This window comes from Lolium perenne, chromosome 3 (genome assembly GCF_019359855.2).
Source record: "Lolium perenne isolate Kyuss_39 chromosome 3, Kyuss_2.0, whole genome shotgun sequence".
Lineage (NCBI taxonomy): Eukaryota > Viridiplantae > Streptophyta > Magnoliopsida > Poales > Poaceae > Lolium > Lolium perenne.
In genome coordinates, this window is record NC_067246.2 from 223,175,037 (window position 1) to 223,192,479 (window position 17,443).

General features: G+C 49.4%; 2 protein-coding genes across 2 annotated transcripts; both read left to right on the top strand.

Annotated features, from left to right (window-relative positions):
- Window positions 1–6,463: 6,463 nt before the first annotated feature.
- Window positions 6,464–7,786, top strand: LOC127339831 (F-box/FBD/LRR-repeat protein At1g13570-like). Its single transcript, XM_051365640.1, has one exon. The coding sequence runs from the start codon at window positions 6,464–6,466 to the stop codon at window positions 7,784–7,786; it is 1,323 nt and encodes a 440-aa protein (XP_051221600.1).
- A 7,496-nt stretch (window positions 7,787–15,282) lies between these two features.
- On the top strand, window positions 15,283–16,738 carry LOC127339832 (F-box/FBD/LRR-repeat protein At1g13570-like). Its single transcript, XM_051365641.1, has 2 exons — window positions 15,283–16,624; window positions 16,725–16,738. Exons 1-2 carry the CDS (start codon window positions 15,283–15,285, stop codon window positions 16,736–16,738), a joined length of 1,356 nt encoding a protein of 451 aa, XP_051221601.1.
- Window positions 16,739–17,443: the final 705 nt, after the last annotated feature.

The following is a 17,443-nucleotide window of genomic DNA, read 5'->3' on the forward strand; positions in this document are numbered from 1 at the left end:
TGTTGAATGCTAAAGTGCTCGAGTTGATGAAGTTCGGTGTCAACGACAGCTGCACCGCTAAATGGAGAGCTAATCAACACAAGCGGCTACATCTGGATAGTAGGGCTTCTCCAAATGCTCGGTTTGATTTTAGATCTGATATTACTTGTGATAGTTTTGCTTGATATGATGTTTTCTCCTTGCCTGATCCCTTCGGCCGTATGTCTTGTGGATATTGTTCACGAGGCTGACCAGGCTGTATCAGGTTTTCTTGCCTTTATTTTCTCTTGCGTGCAAACATGTAAGGCAGTATGTCTATTATGTGTAATGTTTTGAATATAATATCTATGAAATTATTGTTCTTTATTATTTATTCTTTAAGCTAAGTTTTAAAGATAATGTAGTTCCCATCTTCCATGTGTTTTGGTTTGCCTTTTTCATACCATTTTGTGCTATTTGATTCTATATGTGCTTCGAGCTAACCATGTATTTAAATTTTTAGTTTTTATGAGCACAATGTTAAAAGGGTTAACCATGAGAGTGCAGGCATATTTTCAGTCCTAGCCTAACAAAATTAAGTAGCTAGTCTCTAAAATGATTTTCTTAATTAATTTTAGCTTGAATCTAGCAAGGAATCTGACTAATACTTAACACATGTTTGTCTTAAAGAGTCCGTTCCGATGAATAAGTTTGTTTTTGAAAAGTCAAGCTAAGTAAATTTTGGCCTAAATTTTAGAAAAAAACTATTAAGAACTATGATATTATGTAGGTATATTTTGTGATGTACCTAACTGTGTTGATTTTGGATTGTATGTATTAATGTTTTTTCTAAAAACTTGGACAAAATTGACATGGTTTAACTTTTAGTAAACAATATAAACATTAATCACTGAAATGGAGGTAGTAGAGTTTTTGTAATGTAAAAAACCAAATGGGGCTTATTTGCATTGATGCACAAGTCATACTACAAGCCTGAAGCCTCTGAGGTTGGTTACACAACAATGTGCAACAGGGCCTGCTTAGTTTGATCATTAGCACAAAATGTGTTGCTGTGTGCATTTTGCTCCTAGAGAATGAAATAATAAATCAACACCAATAAAGCCGCTGTGGAATATATTTTTAAAATGTATTTTTTCAATGTTTATATTTTCTCCACAAAATTGGGCAAACTTACAAGATGTTGACTTCCCATGAAAAATATATGCCTTGTGTTTTTGAAACAAAGGATTATGTGCGTTCAACCTAAAGTTAGATTTCACCAATGTCAAAGTTTTTGCATTTCATAGATATTTTTTCACATTTTTGAGCTGTTTTTTTTTCGAATGACATAGATACTTCAAGTGTGGCCACCATGTGCTTTGAAGTTTGTGCTCTTCACATATCTTTACAATATGTACAAATTGTTTATCATTAAATTTAGAGGGTGTTGCCATATTTTTTATGCTAACCTAACTTATGCAGTTATTCAATCTAGTTTAGCTTGAATCTACCGTGGAATCTAGTTAAGCCGTTGACATACATTTGTCCGACGCAAAGGACTTTTTAACGTAAAAAAGGGGATTTCATATTTCAAGTTTGAAGCCTTTGAAGCTAGATATAGAACGTTATGTGTAGATCCGGACATGATTTTTTCGATAAAGAAAACTTTATCACTTAAAAGGTTTAATCATTACACCTGAGCTCTGCATAACTAAGTTTAGGGTGCACCAGCCGCAACAGATCCATCCAAATGAAAAAAGAAAAAGAAGACGAAATACATGTAATCATCAAGAATCTGTATAGCGCATATGGAGATGGAGGACCAATCCAAAGATCATGATGCCATCTATGTTGGATAAAAATATCCACCGCCGTGTTCCTCAACCGTGTAGACACCTTATACATTGTAGAGACGATTATGAACAGAGCAAATCAGTGCACCGGTAGATAACCTGGATTAGAGAAAAAAATACCATTAAAAACTATGTCGTTTCTACAAGACCAACTAATGAAAACGTTTGGGGGACGTGTTTTGTTCGTACCGTGTTTGGGGAATGTCGCTCTCCAGTCGCGTCCCCCAAACACCGCCCCCAAACTTTTTTTAAGAGTTTTTGAAAACACAACCATTATCAAATATAGCATACAAATAAATATGTTTGCGGAGATTGTTTTCAAATTAAAATACAACAAACAATAAAATAACTAAACAAATGTAATAAATAGGGCTAGATCAAGGTGCCGCGGCATTTGTTGATAATCCTTTGGTCCTCCACAAATGCTCAACGAGATCAGCTTGAAGTTGATCATAAACATTGCTGTCACGGATCTCTGCGTGCATGGCGAGGAAATCGGCAAAATCTGCAGGCAACTCATGATCAACCTCCGCAAGAGGGCCCTGACACTCATAGGGATCAACATGTGTCCTGGCATGATTCTGCGGTCATCCTCGATGATCATATTGTGCATGATCACACAAACCTGCATCACCTCCCACATTTGGTCGTGTGACTAGCTTAGAGCAGGGTACCGGACAATTGCAAATTGAGCTTGAAGCACACCAAATGCCCGCTCGACATCCTTCCTACAAGCCTCCTATCGCGCAACAAAGTGGGAATTCTTCAGACCTGATGGATTCAAGATTGTTTTGACAAAAGTGGCCCATGTTGGATATATACCATCGGCTAGATAATAGCCTTTGGTATATTGGTGGCCATTGATCTCATAGTTGCATGGTGAAGCATGCCCTTCCACTAGTCTGCTAAACACCGGAGACTGCTGCAATACGTTGATGTTATTGTGTGATCCCGCCATGCTAAAGAAAGAATGCCAAATTCACATGTCATAATCTGCCACAGCTTTAAGCACCACACTGCAATATCCATGACGCCCTTTGTATATACCTTGCCAAGTAAACAGACAGTTCTTCCATGATCAGTGCGTGCAATCGATACTTCCAAGCATTCCAGGGAATCCTCTGGCAGTATTTTGTGCCATGATCCTTGCAGTCTCTTCCTCAGTTGGCCCTCTCAAGTAGTATTTGCCAAACTTTCCCACCACTGCTCGGCAAAACTTGTACATGCACTCAATGGCAGTAGACTTACTCATGCGAAAGTAGTCGTCCTGTGTATCGGCAGGTGCTCCGTATGCAAGCATCCTCATGGCGGCGGTGCACTTCTGAATCGACGAGAACCCGATAACGCCTACAGCGTCGTGCTTGAGCTTGAAGTAGGGGTCGAACTCTCGAACGCCGTGGAGGATATTCATGAACAGACCCTTGCTCATCCTGTACCGGCGCCGAAAATTGTCGGCATGAGTTGCGTCATCTGCGAAGTAGTCGTTGTGCAGCATGGTATGTACCTCCATCTTCTGCGGGGCTTCGACTTCTTTCTCCCCGGTCTTGAACCTCCACGGCGCGGCCTCTTCCTCTTCTCCGCCTCGGCGTCAAGCTTGCCCTAGAAGGACGCGATGATCAGCAAATGCTCCCGGAGGTCGTCGTCGAAGGCGTGTTCGTCCTCCAGCAGTAGGGCAAGCATCTCGTCGTCGCTATCCATGTCTGAAGCAAAATCAATGGTTAAAATTGCGCCGCGGCAGACGAGGCAATGAACAGTAGCCAATCGTGCCTACCTGGCAAGTCGTCGAACGCCTTGTGTGCGCGGAGGTGGGGCGGATTTGACGCCGCATTCTGGGACGCGCTGGCGAAGCGGCGGCGGCGAAACATCCGGCGAGAGTGCCAGCCGCGATGACGGTGCCGACTCTCAGAAAAGATCAGCCGTCGAAACGACCGGCAAATCCAGCGGCAGCGGAGGGGTGGGGGGCGCGGGAGGGAAGGAGCGACGAGAAAAAAATGCGCGAACCAACGGTTTATGGAAATAGTCGCCGATATGTGGGAACCCGCCTCGCTTTTCGTTGTGTCCGGCGTGCCCGGAGCGTCCCCTGTGGGGCGGGGACGGGCTCGGGGCGCGCCGGAGAAAAAGCGGCGTTGGGGGACGCGGCTGGGAACGTTTTATTGTCCGGCGCGCCCCAAATCCCTTTGAGGAACGGTTTGAGGACGCAACTGGAGATGCTCTTATCGTCTATACGATGGCATCCCTCTTGTGACGATCTAGATATTGTTTCCGGTGTGTACCATTGCCCAACCACTTATCCTCCGAGAGTTTAACTTCCAAGCCATCCTTAATTGTAAACGATCCAAACCGAAAGAATTATTTCTTCATCGACTTTTCAAAATCATGTTCCATAAAGAGGATAGTATCGTACACGTATTGAAGGATATATAGTTCACCATCTACTAGATATGGAACAATTCCTTCAATTTTTCCCATCATTCTTTTCTATGTAGTTCATGAAGTGTTTCACGTAGGATTACTAGTCGTATAGGATGTTTTCTTCATGAATGCAATTTACACCGGACGAATAACATGGCCAACCAAATTTAACATAATTGTTGCAGTTTTCGTATAGATGTTTAAGCTAACATTAAGAGGATAGATAGGCTTGTATTGTTCAGATCCTTTTTTTAATTCATTAATCTTAGAAACAAAATTATCTCACTAAAATCCACCCAAAATAAATCTAGTTATCAAACATGAAGGGAGCCGAACAAATTTATAAGGTCTGCTTTATTAACATCCTAGCTCGAAAGCCATCCGAACCTGAGGCCTTGTTGGGTTCCATTTGGAAAACCATCTTTTTTAGTTCTTCACTATAGAGCGCAGTAAGAAAGACATCCTTCTCTTCAGAAACCTGGGTTTTTCATTCTATGAAAGGTCAAACGAAAAAGGTTCAGAGCCTGAGTCATATTGTGCCAACAATGGTTTATATTATTTTCGATAAATAAAATATATTAATATTGAGAGATACCGATTATACCCAAACTCCGCAATAACGTAATACACTAAAAAAAAGAAACTAAGAAAATAAAATCTCGATACAATTCTAGCCTAAGCAGCAACAATACATTCACCACCAAGATAATACCCGAACTCCAGACTCTCCAAACGCGTCGCCTTCAGGAAGGGAGCAGTGCACAAACACCGTCGTCGCCCGATCAAAGATCTTAGGTTTTTCACCCTGAAGATAGTCTCCCTTCTAAAAAAAATGTGTTCAACAAGGTCAGTGCCAGACACAACCAATTAAGTTGGTAAAACTCTGAACTTCTTATGTGCTACCGCCCCCACTTACATACTGCCCTCCAAAACTTAGAACACCAAGAAAGCCCCTCAACAACGCAGAGACTCGAACCCCCATTGCTAGCCCTCCAATCCGACGTTCATGATATTCTCTGTCTCTGACTTCACCATGGACCAAAATGTCAATAATGGCAAGAAAGAACAGAACTACGCGCCGCTCCCTCTATAACCAAAGGTCAGAATAAAAGTATGAATGCGCACGACCGAATTCCACCTGATCTAGCACACTCCAAGCATAAGGTGCACTATTACATTCACCGGCGGAGCCTTCCGAAACTCACCACGCCGGCCAGATCAAGAACTACTGGCCTAAGGAAGGTCTCCATCTTTGCAGAAGAGAATCCCTGGGACAACCACCTTTATCAGGCAGATCAGCAGGTAGGCCCCCACGCCACCGCCCGCCGGCCGACCCCCTCCGATGGAAGAGGAGGCAAGCCTAAGCACGAACTACGCGCACACTTCGTCCCAAGACCGACATAGTGCACCGTGCCGCCTCCCCCACGCACCTCCGGGCGACCAGGCAGCCACGCCGATGGCTGATCTAGGCGGGAGCCTAGAGCTGCGACCTTCTCCCCATGCGTGGATGCCCAAAGGAAGCCACCGTTGCAACATGGCATCACCCCATCCACCGCAAGCAGACACCCCGCGCGGGCGCAGCGCTAGAGGTAACATCGTCATCACTGCATGGCTAGGGTTGCTGCCCCAGCCGCCGCGCGTAGCCGACACCTTGCGCCGTCCCCAGCCTCCGCCAGAGATCTGCCGCCGCGTAGCAACCCCCGACGCTGGGCCCGCCGCCACCGCTGCCCTTGCCAGCAACAGTGGTGGCAGAGGAGGCCACCAGGATTTAGTAATGGCGACACGTGGTGTTGCCTCCGGCGGTGCCCTGGGGGGCGTGCGCGTGGGGTTATTAGGTCGTGTGTGGGGTTAGGTCGCGCGTCACTGAATTTCTTTTTTTTTTTCTATTAGAATGGTTTTTAATAGAATCAGGATATTTAAGTCCGAAAAGTAATTTTACTTATTGGTAAATTCTGGAGTACCAGACAAAGTTCAAGTTGTTACGATCTTAAACTTTGTCAAGGAGATCTGTTTTTCTTCTTTCTTAAAACTCCGTACCCAGCGTGTTTGTGCGGATGCTAACGATTTTGAAAAACTTCATATCCCAATACATGCATGCACTGGATCTCTGTCCCCGATCTAGGGTTGGCCAAGACTCTGCGTGCCATGAGCCCATGATCATGTATCCATGATGTTTGGATAGAATCGCTGCCGCCGCCGCACCTTCTCAAAGGCCAGAACGCTTTAGCGCGCTACCGGCCATGGCAGCTGTTGGCGCAGCGGCGGAGCCGGGCGAGACCGATTGGATCAGCCTCCTCCCCAACGAGATCCTAGGCACCATCATCTCCCTCCTACCGACGGATGAAGGCGCACGCACAAGCATCTTCTCCCGCCGGTGGCGCCACCTGTGGTGCACCTCCCCGCTCAACCTCGACGACTACGACATCCGCAAGAACGGGCGCTGGAGCTTCCTGATCCATTGCTCCTACCCGTGGCCGCGTAACCTCGGCGACAACAAGAATGACCGCCAGCTTGTCGCCGTCGTTTCCAAGATCATATCCACGCACCAGGGTTCAACCCGCCGCCTGTCCCTCCGGCACAACTACACCACCAACATCCACGACAAGGTCTATGCGTGGCTGATGTCCCCCTCCGTCAGTGACCTTCAGGAGATCGAGATCGTCCACCCTGGTGAAGATCCACTGCCGCTACCCGTGCTTAGCCGCTTCGCGCCCACCATCCGAGCCGCCACCTTCGACTTCTGCCGCTTCACCGAGGACGTGCCCCGTGCGCTTAGTTTTCCGCACCTAAAAAGGCTCGTCCTCCAGGACGTTATTGTCCCGGAAGATAGCCTCCAAAACCTGCTCACCGGCTGCTCTGTCCTCGAGGCCCTGCTGCTTAACGATATCCGGTCGTCCGATGAAAGTGTAATTCGCCGTGTGCTCATCAGCTCGCCGTCTCTCAGGATCATTGAGAATGGCTACTCAGTTGAAGTAGTCATCGAGAATGCCCCTCGATTGGAAAGATTGATCACATTCTGGGGCTGTTATAGTGCTAATCACGGTTACACCCCGCTGTTAGTTCGGGTACCCGACGCACAGAAAGTGGAGATCTTGGACTCGTTAAGACTAGCCAAGAAATTGGTTCTGGAAAGCTTCAGAACAACCATGCGCAACGTGAGGGTTTTGGTTGTCAAGGCTTCTGAATCAAATCTTGATACGGTTATTGAATATCTGAGATGCTTTCCTTACCTGATGAAACTGTACATCACATCTTCTCTGCAAATGTGTCCAACAAATGATGGCCATGGTTACAACCCGAAAGATCCTATCAGATGTCTCGAGCTCCACCTCAGAGAGGTTGTGCTAAAGTGCTACGATGGAAATCAGCCGGATGTGAATTTTGCCAAGTTCTTTGTGCTGAATGCTAAAGTGCTCGAGTTAATGAAATTCGGTGTCGACGATAGCTACACCGAGAAATGGAGAGCTAATCAACACAAGGTGCTACATCTTGATAGCAGGGCTTCTCCAAATGCTCAATTTGATTTTAGATCTGATCTTACCTGTGATAGTTTTGCTTGCTAAGTTTAGTAGATATTGTTCACGAGGCCTGACCAGGCTGGTGACCTTGTATCAGGTTTTCTTGAATTTTCTATCATGAGTGCAAAGATCCATGCAGCATGTATCCCCTGTGTAATGTTTTGGATCTTTTTATCTATTCATTTATTTTTTCTTAATAATTTTTCTTTAAATAATGACGCTAAGTTTATGGTAATGTAGTTCCACGTGTTCTCGGTTTGCCTCTTTGGTAACAGTTTGCGCTCTTTCATTCCATATGTTCAAGATATTGATCTAGTTTCAGTTATCCTTAGGTGCATTGGACCTGAAGCTAAATTTCACAAACCTTTAAATTTGTGATCTTTGAGTGTTTTTAAATATATTTTTTGTTTTTTAACTAGAAGATATTGCAAGTTTATCCACCATGTTATTCAAACTAACCATGTCGTTACATTGTTAGTTTTTATCCGCAGTATGTGAAAATGGTTTTATCATGAGGGTGTTGCACTGTTGCCATATTTTGTGTCCTAACCTAAAAAAATTATGTAGCTAGTCTCTGAAACGATTAACTGAATTTTAGTTAGCTTGAATCAAACGTGGATTTTGACTAATTCCTAGCACATCTTTGTCCTAAACAATAGATTTTTTAATTAAAATAAAAATGAGGATTATTTTGCATTGATGTACAAGTCATACTGAAAATCTGAAGAGTGCTAACTCAGTGGCAAGGCTAGCGAGTGCGCAGCCAACCCATCCGGGTTCGAATCCCCACATAGCGGTAGTTTTGCTGGAAGGAGCGGACTTTAAACCGGGTTATCATCCTAGCGTCCATCCGCGGAGAGAGTCTCATCCTACCTAACAACGTATAGCCAAAGGAGGGATCATTTCCCCGTTGATCAACATTTTATGTGCATAGCAAATGTTGAGCAGGGCACAGTTAGTTTGATTATTAGCACAAAGTGTGTTGCAGTTTGCATTTGTCTGTCCATTAGTTATCTCTGGAGAATCAACTCTGCACTTGTGCTTTCCTGAAATGTCTTGAGGTTCAATTTAGAATAACTGTTAACTCCTTGATAAGAGCACAGGTGGTGTAATTCTCCAATTCCATGCTACAGCTGTTTGGTTGTACCACTGAGAGTATTTTTTGCTGCTAAAGCTATACAACAATTTCAACGTCGCAAAAAATAATCAAATGGTTTTTGAAATTGGTCATGCCTAGTTCATAGTCTAGAGTTCTTTGTTATACCCTGTAAAATTTTAAAATAATGGAAGCAGCTAATATTTTATATCATTAGTTTCTCATATTATTCATTCTCGGTCCTAATACTTTGATTCTTTAGTTAAGCCGGGAAAATCTTCCCTTTTCTAAAATTTGAGCTAGGTTCTAAATGGCAAGTAATTGCTAATATGTCGATCTTATATGCTGTAATAAATCTCACTATCTCAGCTCACCTGTTTTTTTTTGTAGTTATTTGTTTTTAGATACACTCTATCCAAATGAGCAAATGACCAGCAGTTTGATGACACCTAGCTTGGCATCTTGATGACACTACAAGGACTCCACATTTTCTTTCTTTTTTTTTTTTTTTTTTTTTTTGAAACGACGCAGGAGGACTGCGCTTTTCATTGATAGAAGAAGAGAGCTACAAGGAGCTCGGGTTACAGGTTTTAGATTACAAGAAAACCCGGTCAGGGCTAGCCCAACCAAACACACACGGGACTACTCGCGGCATCGGATGTGTCGACACCCCGCAAGGGTCCAAGAGGCCACCTCGTCAAACAACTCCCGTGCGGCGGCGTCCGGAGATCGGCAGTGATCCCGGAAGATGCGCGCATTCCGTTCACGCCAAATCATCCAGATGACGAGCAGCGCGAGGGACTTGGCAGTTTTGGCGGGAACACTCGTCAAGGCGGAGAGCGAAGCTAGCCAAGCCGGGAGCGACGCCACTGGGAGGCACCAAGCATCTGGCCGCAAGGAAGCAATGCCAAACCTAGCGGCAACCCTGAACCAAAGCGCCACGGACCAGGGGCACTCCACCAACAAGTGCTCCGCCGTCTCCAAGTTGCGCATACACAGGGGGCAGAAGTAGGAGTTTGGCCACCGCCTAGCCAAAAGGCGATCCGCCGTGAGGACCCTGTTCTGGACAAACAGCCAGGCCAGCAGCCTGCATTTGGCCGGGGCCCAGGCCTGCCAAATAGTGGACAGCAGCGGCGAACGCGTAGATCCCAGAAACTGCATCCGATAAGCGGAGGAAGCCGAGTAGGAGCCTGACTCAGAACAACGCCACAGGAAGGTGTCCGCGGTGCCAGAGAGGGGGCGCAGGTCAGCAACAGCAAGCCAAAGGCTCACAAACGCTGGCAGCAGCTGAGGTGTAACGCGACCCCTCAGGTCAGCGACCCATCGCTGCTCATGCAGGGCCTCCGAGACCAAGCAATGCTTACGGCGGGAGGCGGCGAAGAGGTCAGGGAAAACCACGAAGGGAGCCCGGCCGTCCATCCAGCTATCGAGCCAAAACCTCGCAGTGGTACCATCTCCGACCGCGACCGAAGACGCAGCCGCAAAGAGCTGGCGGTCGGCAAGGGAGCAGGGCACCGGCAAACCGGACCAGGGCTTGTCCGAAGCCGTGCGCTCCAGCCAAAGCCACTTGAGGCGAAGCGCAGTGCCGAAACGGTCGAGGTCAATGATGCCAAGGCCTCCAAGCTCCCGGGGACGGCAGATCCGGCTCCATGCAACCTTGCAGTGTCCGCCATGGCAGGTTTCTTCCCCACGCCAAAGCCAGGCGCGCCTGATGCGATCAATCTCTTTCTGGACCCAGACTGGCATGGCGTGCACCGAGATCCAATACACCGATAGGGCAGACAGGACGGCGTTCAGCAGGACAAGCCTGCCTGCCGCCTATAGCAGCTTGGCCTTCCAGCAGGCGAGCCGGCTCGCAATGCGGTCCAGGAGAGGCTGGAAATCAACCTTCCGCAGCTTCCGAAGACTCAGCGGTAGACCCAGGAACTTGCACGGCAAGGACGCGATCCGAGCCCCAAGCGGCGAGACAATGTCCAGGATGTCGTAGGCCTCACAACGGATGGGGATGACGCTAGTCTTGGCGAAGTTAACACGGAGCCCGGTCACGTCGCCAAAACGTTGGAGGATCAGACGGATAGCCTCAAACTCTTCTTTGACCGGCCGGATGAAGAAAACAGCATCATCAGCATACAGCGATGAACGCACCCCATCCGCTTGGCCAGGGAGCCGCGAAAGCAAACCATCATCTACAGCCATCGCAATGAGCCGCTGCAGGGGCTCCATAGCGAGGATGAAGAGGAAGGGGGACAGGGGGTCCCCCTGCCGCAGGCCGCGTAGGTGACGGATGCGGTCGCCAGCCACACCGTTAAGGAGGACCCGCGAGGAGGCTGTGGAGAGGAGCAGCGCAATCCAGTCACACCAGCGCTGGCTAAACCCACGGGCTCGAAGCATGTCCAGGAGGTAGACCCAGGAAACGCTATCGAAGGCTTTCGCAATGTCGAGCTTGACCAACAAAGAGGGTCGTTTGGCGCGGTGTAGACGACGAACTTGCCCTTGGACGAGCAGGAAGTTGTCCTGGATGGATCGCCCTTTGATGAAAGCGCTCTGAACCGGTGAGACAAGCTCGTCGATGCGCTTCGCAAGGCGTGAAGCCAACACCTTCATGAACAACTTGGCAAAACTGTGCAGCAAGCTGATCGGTCGGAAGTATCCAATGCTGTCAGCACCATCAACCTTGGGGATCAAAACCACATGGGCGTCATTCATCTTGTGCAGGCTGGATCTGTTGAGCTGGAACAGCTGCTGGAAGGCCAGCACAAGGTCCTGTAAGATGATTGGCGCCGCCGCTTTGAAGAAGGCGCCAGTAAAGCCGTCAGGGCCCGGGGCTCGGTCAGCCGGCAGGTCAGCAATCGCCGCCAAAATCTCCTCAGGGGAGAAAGCGTCGTCGAGCTCCGAGAGGTCCGGGGAGGGTAGGCCAAGCGCGTCCCAGTCAAACGTGTGGGCAGCCGGCGCCGGAGTGCCAAGCAGGGAGCCAAAGAAATCCTTGATGACTGCCGCCTTGTGCCCGTGCTCAGTAGCAACTCCATGGGCACCGGCAAGCGACGGGATGAAATTCTTACGCCTGCGAGCATTGGCCTTAAGGTGGAAGAAGCGGGTGTTTGCATCTCCCTCGCGAATCCAGTTGACCCTAGCACGCTGACGGGCCCTGATCCGCTCGATGACCACCAGGCCGAGGATGCGCGACTTGAGAGCTTTGCGCAACTCCAGCTCATCAGGCTCAAGCTGCCGCTCCTCCTGCGCCGCGTCTAGGAGCATGACTGTGTCCTGAGCCATAAGCAGCTGCATCCTGGTGTCCCCGATATAGTTCTTCTGCCAAAGTCGAAGGGCCTTTGCCGTGCGAGTCATCTTCTCATGGAGCCGGCCAACAGCATCAGGGGCCAAACACGGCCCCTGCCAAGCTTGGGAGACCACATCGGAGAACCCCTCCAGGTGAACCCAGAACGCCTCGAAGCGAAAGCTGTGAGTTCTGCGAATCGGCGAATCGCAGGTAAGGATGATCGGGCAGTGGTCAGACATCGAGGAGGCATGGGGCTGCAGACGGGCGTTGGAGAAGGCACAATCCCAGTCCACGTCGCAGAAGGCACGGTCGAGACGGCAGAAGGTGGGCGTGCTCTGCTCATTGGACCAAGTGAAGCGCCGGCCAGAGAGCTTGATCTCCTTGAGCTCACTTGAGTTTAGAGCAGCCCTGAACCGTGCCATCATCCCGCGGTCGAGGTTGGAGTTACTCTTGTCTCGCGCTTCGTAGATGAGGTTGAAGTCACCCAAGATCAGCCACGGGCCCTGGATGCTAGCACGCAGCGAGATGAGCTCCTGGAGGAAAGCAGGCTTGCGTGCATCATCGGAAGGACCGTAGACAGTGGTGATGGACCAAGAGGGGCCGCCAGAGCAAGGCGTAAGCCGGGCCGAGACGGCAAAGGTGGACACCTCAACGCGGTCAGCCACGAACACAGAAGAGTCCCAAGCCAACAAGACTCCTCCACGGGTACCATCCGCCGGCAAAAACGCAGAGCCGTCTAAGGAGGGGCCGAGCGTCTCCCGCAGCGCCTCCGGGGAGAAAGCGGCGATTTTGGTCTCCTGTAGACAAAGGATGGAGCAACGGGTCTGCCCCACAAGGGACTGAACAGCAAGGCGGCGAGCCTTGGCGTTGAGGCCGCGCGGGTTCCAGTCGAGAATGGAGAAAGATCTATCCATTAAGCAAACTAGGCAGACCCCAGGTAACAAACAGCAGACAGGAACAAGCAAAAACAGAACAAGCAGCAGCCCCAACAGAGGGCCGGCGCACTTTGAAGCACAGGCGAGTTACAACATGGTCGATAGGCACGGACGCTCGACCTAAACGCCACAGACTAAACAGCAGAGCACGCCGGCCGGCAGTGAAGCTGCCGAACATCGCAGCGGCAAACACATCTCTGAGCGACAGCAACACAGGAACAAGCAGCAGAGGTTGTCCTAACATGAGAACTAGACAAGCCCAGGGAGATCAAACGGGCTGCGCTCAAGCCAGGCCGCCAAGCGCCTCGCCAGCAAGCACCGCGAGGTCCTCGTCCGGCAGGCGGATGCACGCCGCCGAGTCCAGACCTGCCGCGCGAGCCAGCTTCTTCGTGAGGCTGCCCAGCGGCTTCTTGTACCGGTCGACGTACTTGGCGCGCACGTCGGCGTTGAACTTGCGAGGCGCGTCGATGAACTCCAGCTGTTGCGCCAGCCTGGCCTGCGCCTTCTGCTCCTGGGTGAGCCCCTTAGGGCCCTTGGCAATCCGGCCGCTGGCACGCCGCGGCTGTGGAGCGGACGCCGGCGCCGACGGCGGGGTGGGCACCATGAGGGGCACCTCCTGCTCAAAGGGGGCGAAAGCCGGCGGCGCGCCCATGATGGAAGCAGGGAGCATCCCGAAGACCTTGGAGAGGAAGGTGGTGTTCCCGTCCACCTCGAGGGAGAGCATCCTATCCGCCAGCATCTCCATGGTAGCTGCCCCGACGGCCGGAGGCGTCGCAGACTCGAAGCTCGCCATGGCGTCCGCACCGGCCTGCAGGTCCGGGGCAGGGAGGCCCGGCGACGGCGGCATGGGCGCGACCTGCCCGAAGAGCTGCTCATCCAGGCCCAGGACGTCCGGCGAGGGGCCCGTCCAGGGGACAACGGCCAGCTTGTCCGCAGGCCAGATGAACTGATCGTCCACCGTGAGGGGAGCCCAGCAAGACTCCACAGCAGTCCAGGTCTGGAACACGTCGCCGCCCAGCAGCAGGGGGTCCACGCGTGCGAGCTCGCTCCAGAACTCTTCCAGGTCAGCGCGGAGCGGCACCATGTCCGGCTCAGGGAGGGCCGGAGCAGGCACAGGCACAGCAAGCCCAACAGAAGGAGTGGGCGAGCCCAGGGCTCCGCCGCTGGCCGGCTCGGGCCAACTGGACCAGGCGAGGCTCTCCTCCTGGCTGTCAGCGGGGTCGAGGCCGTGGTCAGCGTCCCAGCTGCTCACCGGCCCACCATCAGAGGAGACAGCAGGCGTAGCCGCGTGCCGGCGCTTCACTGTTTCCTTGCTCTAGTTAATAATTCAGATGTCGGATGCCAATGTCTGCAAATATTTGTTTTGTTTAAACACGTGTAGGACTGTAGAACTTCCATGAAAATAGTTTCCCTTATTGCCGGAAACAGGAACAGATATGGGTGGAAGAATTTTCATGTGCGAATCTCACAATTGAAAGCTGTGGGCTAAATGTTGTGTCAGCTTGAACTAAGTGAGATGAGTATCACACGTGCCCCTAACTGGTGTGGTTATTAGTGAATCAGAATAGACTATATTTCGGGGCCAATTTAAGGCTTTTGTTGTTTGATTGTATATGATAAAAGCCTGGTGCTGATTACGCTTTAATGGTGTCATGTGAAGTTTTGTATCGGTTGACAATTTGAAATCTTTTTTGTAAGAAAACTTTATGTTAAGAAAAGCAATGAAATTGATCGGAGAGAAAATTTATTCAATCTTTGAATGAAAGTCTTGAGATATGCTAATTGTCGAGTGAGCTGTTGTGAACTGTGTTATGGAAATGAAAAAAAAGGTTCTTTTTGGAAGATAGCCCTTGACTTTGTGTCATCTCTATTTAAAGATGAAATAAAGTCGCCCCTCTTCAAAAAAAAAAAAAAAAACACTGGAGTTGATAATGGTTTGTTCGTGCTAGATTATGTTGAAGTGAAGAGCTGTCCGGCTCTTCAGATGTGTGAACCGCCGGGGCTCTTATAAGGAATAGAGGAATGCCGTGTCGGTCTCGACGACATTTCAGTGCTCCTCATTGCCGATTCTGCGGCACGTCTTGTCTGCTATGGTAGTTTTTTTTTTTTTTTGAGAAACTTCTGCTACGGTAGCTGAGCCTCCAGCTCTAGAAAACCTGGTTGTCCGGCCAAAACTCGCGTGTCAATCAATATCTTTCAACAACTACGCCGCAGCACCTTCCAGCTACCCGCCATGGCGGCTGTTCCAGCAGCGGCGGAGCAGGGCGAGATCGATTTGATCACCCTTCTTCCCGATGCGATCCTCGGCACCATCATCTCGCTCCTCCCAACGGACGATGGCGCGCGGACAACCATCCTCTCCCGCCGCTGGCGCCACCTGTGGCGCTCCTCCCCGCTCAACCTCGACGACCACGACATCCGCCGGAATAAGCGCTGGCATTACCTCCTCTCGTGCAACCCGCATAGACTCGACGACAACCGCCGCCGCAAGAACGAGCGCCAGCTTGTCGCTGTCATCTCCAAGATCCTATCCATGCATCAGGGTTCCATCCGCCGCCTCTCCCTCCGCCACAACTACATCAACGACATCCACGACAAGGTCAACGGCTGGCTCTTGTCTCCCGCCCTCGGTAACCTCGAGGAGATCAATATCCTCTACCGCGGCGACGATCCGCTCCCGCTACCCATGCTCCGCCGCTTCGCACCCACCATCGAATCTGCCTCCTTCGACTTCTGCCGCTTCCCTGAGTACGCGCTTTCTTTCCCGCACCTGAAAAGACTCGTCCTCCAGGACGTTACCGTCTCGCAGGACACCCTCCAAGGCCTGATCTCTGGCTGCTCTGTCCTCGAGACCCTGCTGCTTAACGATGACCGGTCTGATGAAAGTGTCATTCGCCGTGTGCTGATCAACTCACAGTCTCTCCGGATCATCGAGAATGGCTGCACAGTTGATGTAGTCATCGAAAATGCTCCTCGCTTGGAAAGATTGATCACATTCCAGGGCTATTATCATATAAATTACTTTTACACCCCGCTGTTCTTCAGGGTACCCAAGGAACAGAAAGTGGAGATCTTGAACTCAGTCGGATACTTCTACAAGGAAGTGGTTATGGAGATATTCAGAACGACAATGCGCAACGTGACGGTTTTGGTTCTCAAGGCTTCTGGACCTGACCTTGATGCGGTTATTGAATTCCTCAGATGCTTTCCTTGCCTGACGAAACTGTACATCACCTCTTCTCTCCGGATGTGTTCGAAAGATGATAAACATTACAATCCGCAAGATCCTATCGAATGCCTTGAGCTCCATCTTAGGGAAGTTGTGCTCAAGAGCTACGAGGGCAAGCAGCCGGATGTGAATTTTGCAAAGTTCTTTGTGAAGAATGCTAAAGTGCTCGAGTTAATGAAATTCGGTGTCACCGACAGTTGTACCAATAAATGGAGAGCTAATCAACACAAGCGGCTCCATCTGGACACTAGGGCGTCTCCAAATGCTCAATTTCATTTTATATCTGATCTTACTTGCGATAATTTTGCTTGCTATGATGTTCTCTCCGTGCCTGATCCTTTCGGAGGTAATTCTTGTATATATTGTTCACGAGTCTGACCAGGAGCATCAGGTTTTCTTGCATGTCCTATCTTGTGTGCAAACATTCATGGCTATTATTTATGCAGTTATTGTTGTGTAAATACATTTATTCTTTAAATAAAGATGCTAGTAAGTTTAAGATGAGATGCAGCTCCTTGTGTTCTTTGTTTGCCTCTTTCATACTAGTTTGGGCTCTTTGGTCCCATATGTTTCAGATATTGAGCAAGTTTTAGTTATCATTTGTAGGTGCGTTGGACCTGAAGCTTAAGTTCACAAATCTCAAAGCTTCACAGCTCCATCTTTAATATATTTTTTGTCCTAACCTAACCAGATTGTGTAGTTAGTTTCTAAAACGATGAACCGAATTTAGCCTAGATTTTATTTTAAGGTTAAAGGCAGTCGTTCTACCATCCGATTAGATACCCGAAAACCACCACACCCTAAACCTACACTTCTACACTGTCACGTGCACGTCTCATCCTGATCCTGATTGTGGTGTAGACCCTTTGCGCGGTCTCCTCTCTACCACGGCGACGAGAGGGAGGCTGGTGGTGTTGTGAAAGACCCTTCTATTTCGCTCCTTCCATGCCCCCCCACACATGGCATAAATGAAACCACCGCTTGCTTAGCTTGAATCTAATAAGAAGTCTGATTAGTTCGTTAACATATATTTGTCCTAAATGTCGAGATTCTAATATGCAATAAAATTGGGGCTTATTTGCATTGATGGCTTGATGCACAAGTCATATAGCAAGTTTGTAGTCTTCGAGGCCAGTTACATATAGAAGATGTGGATCAGGGAATG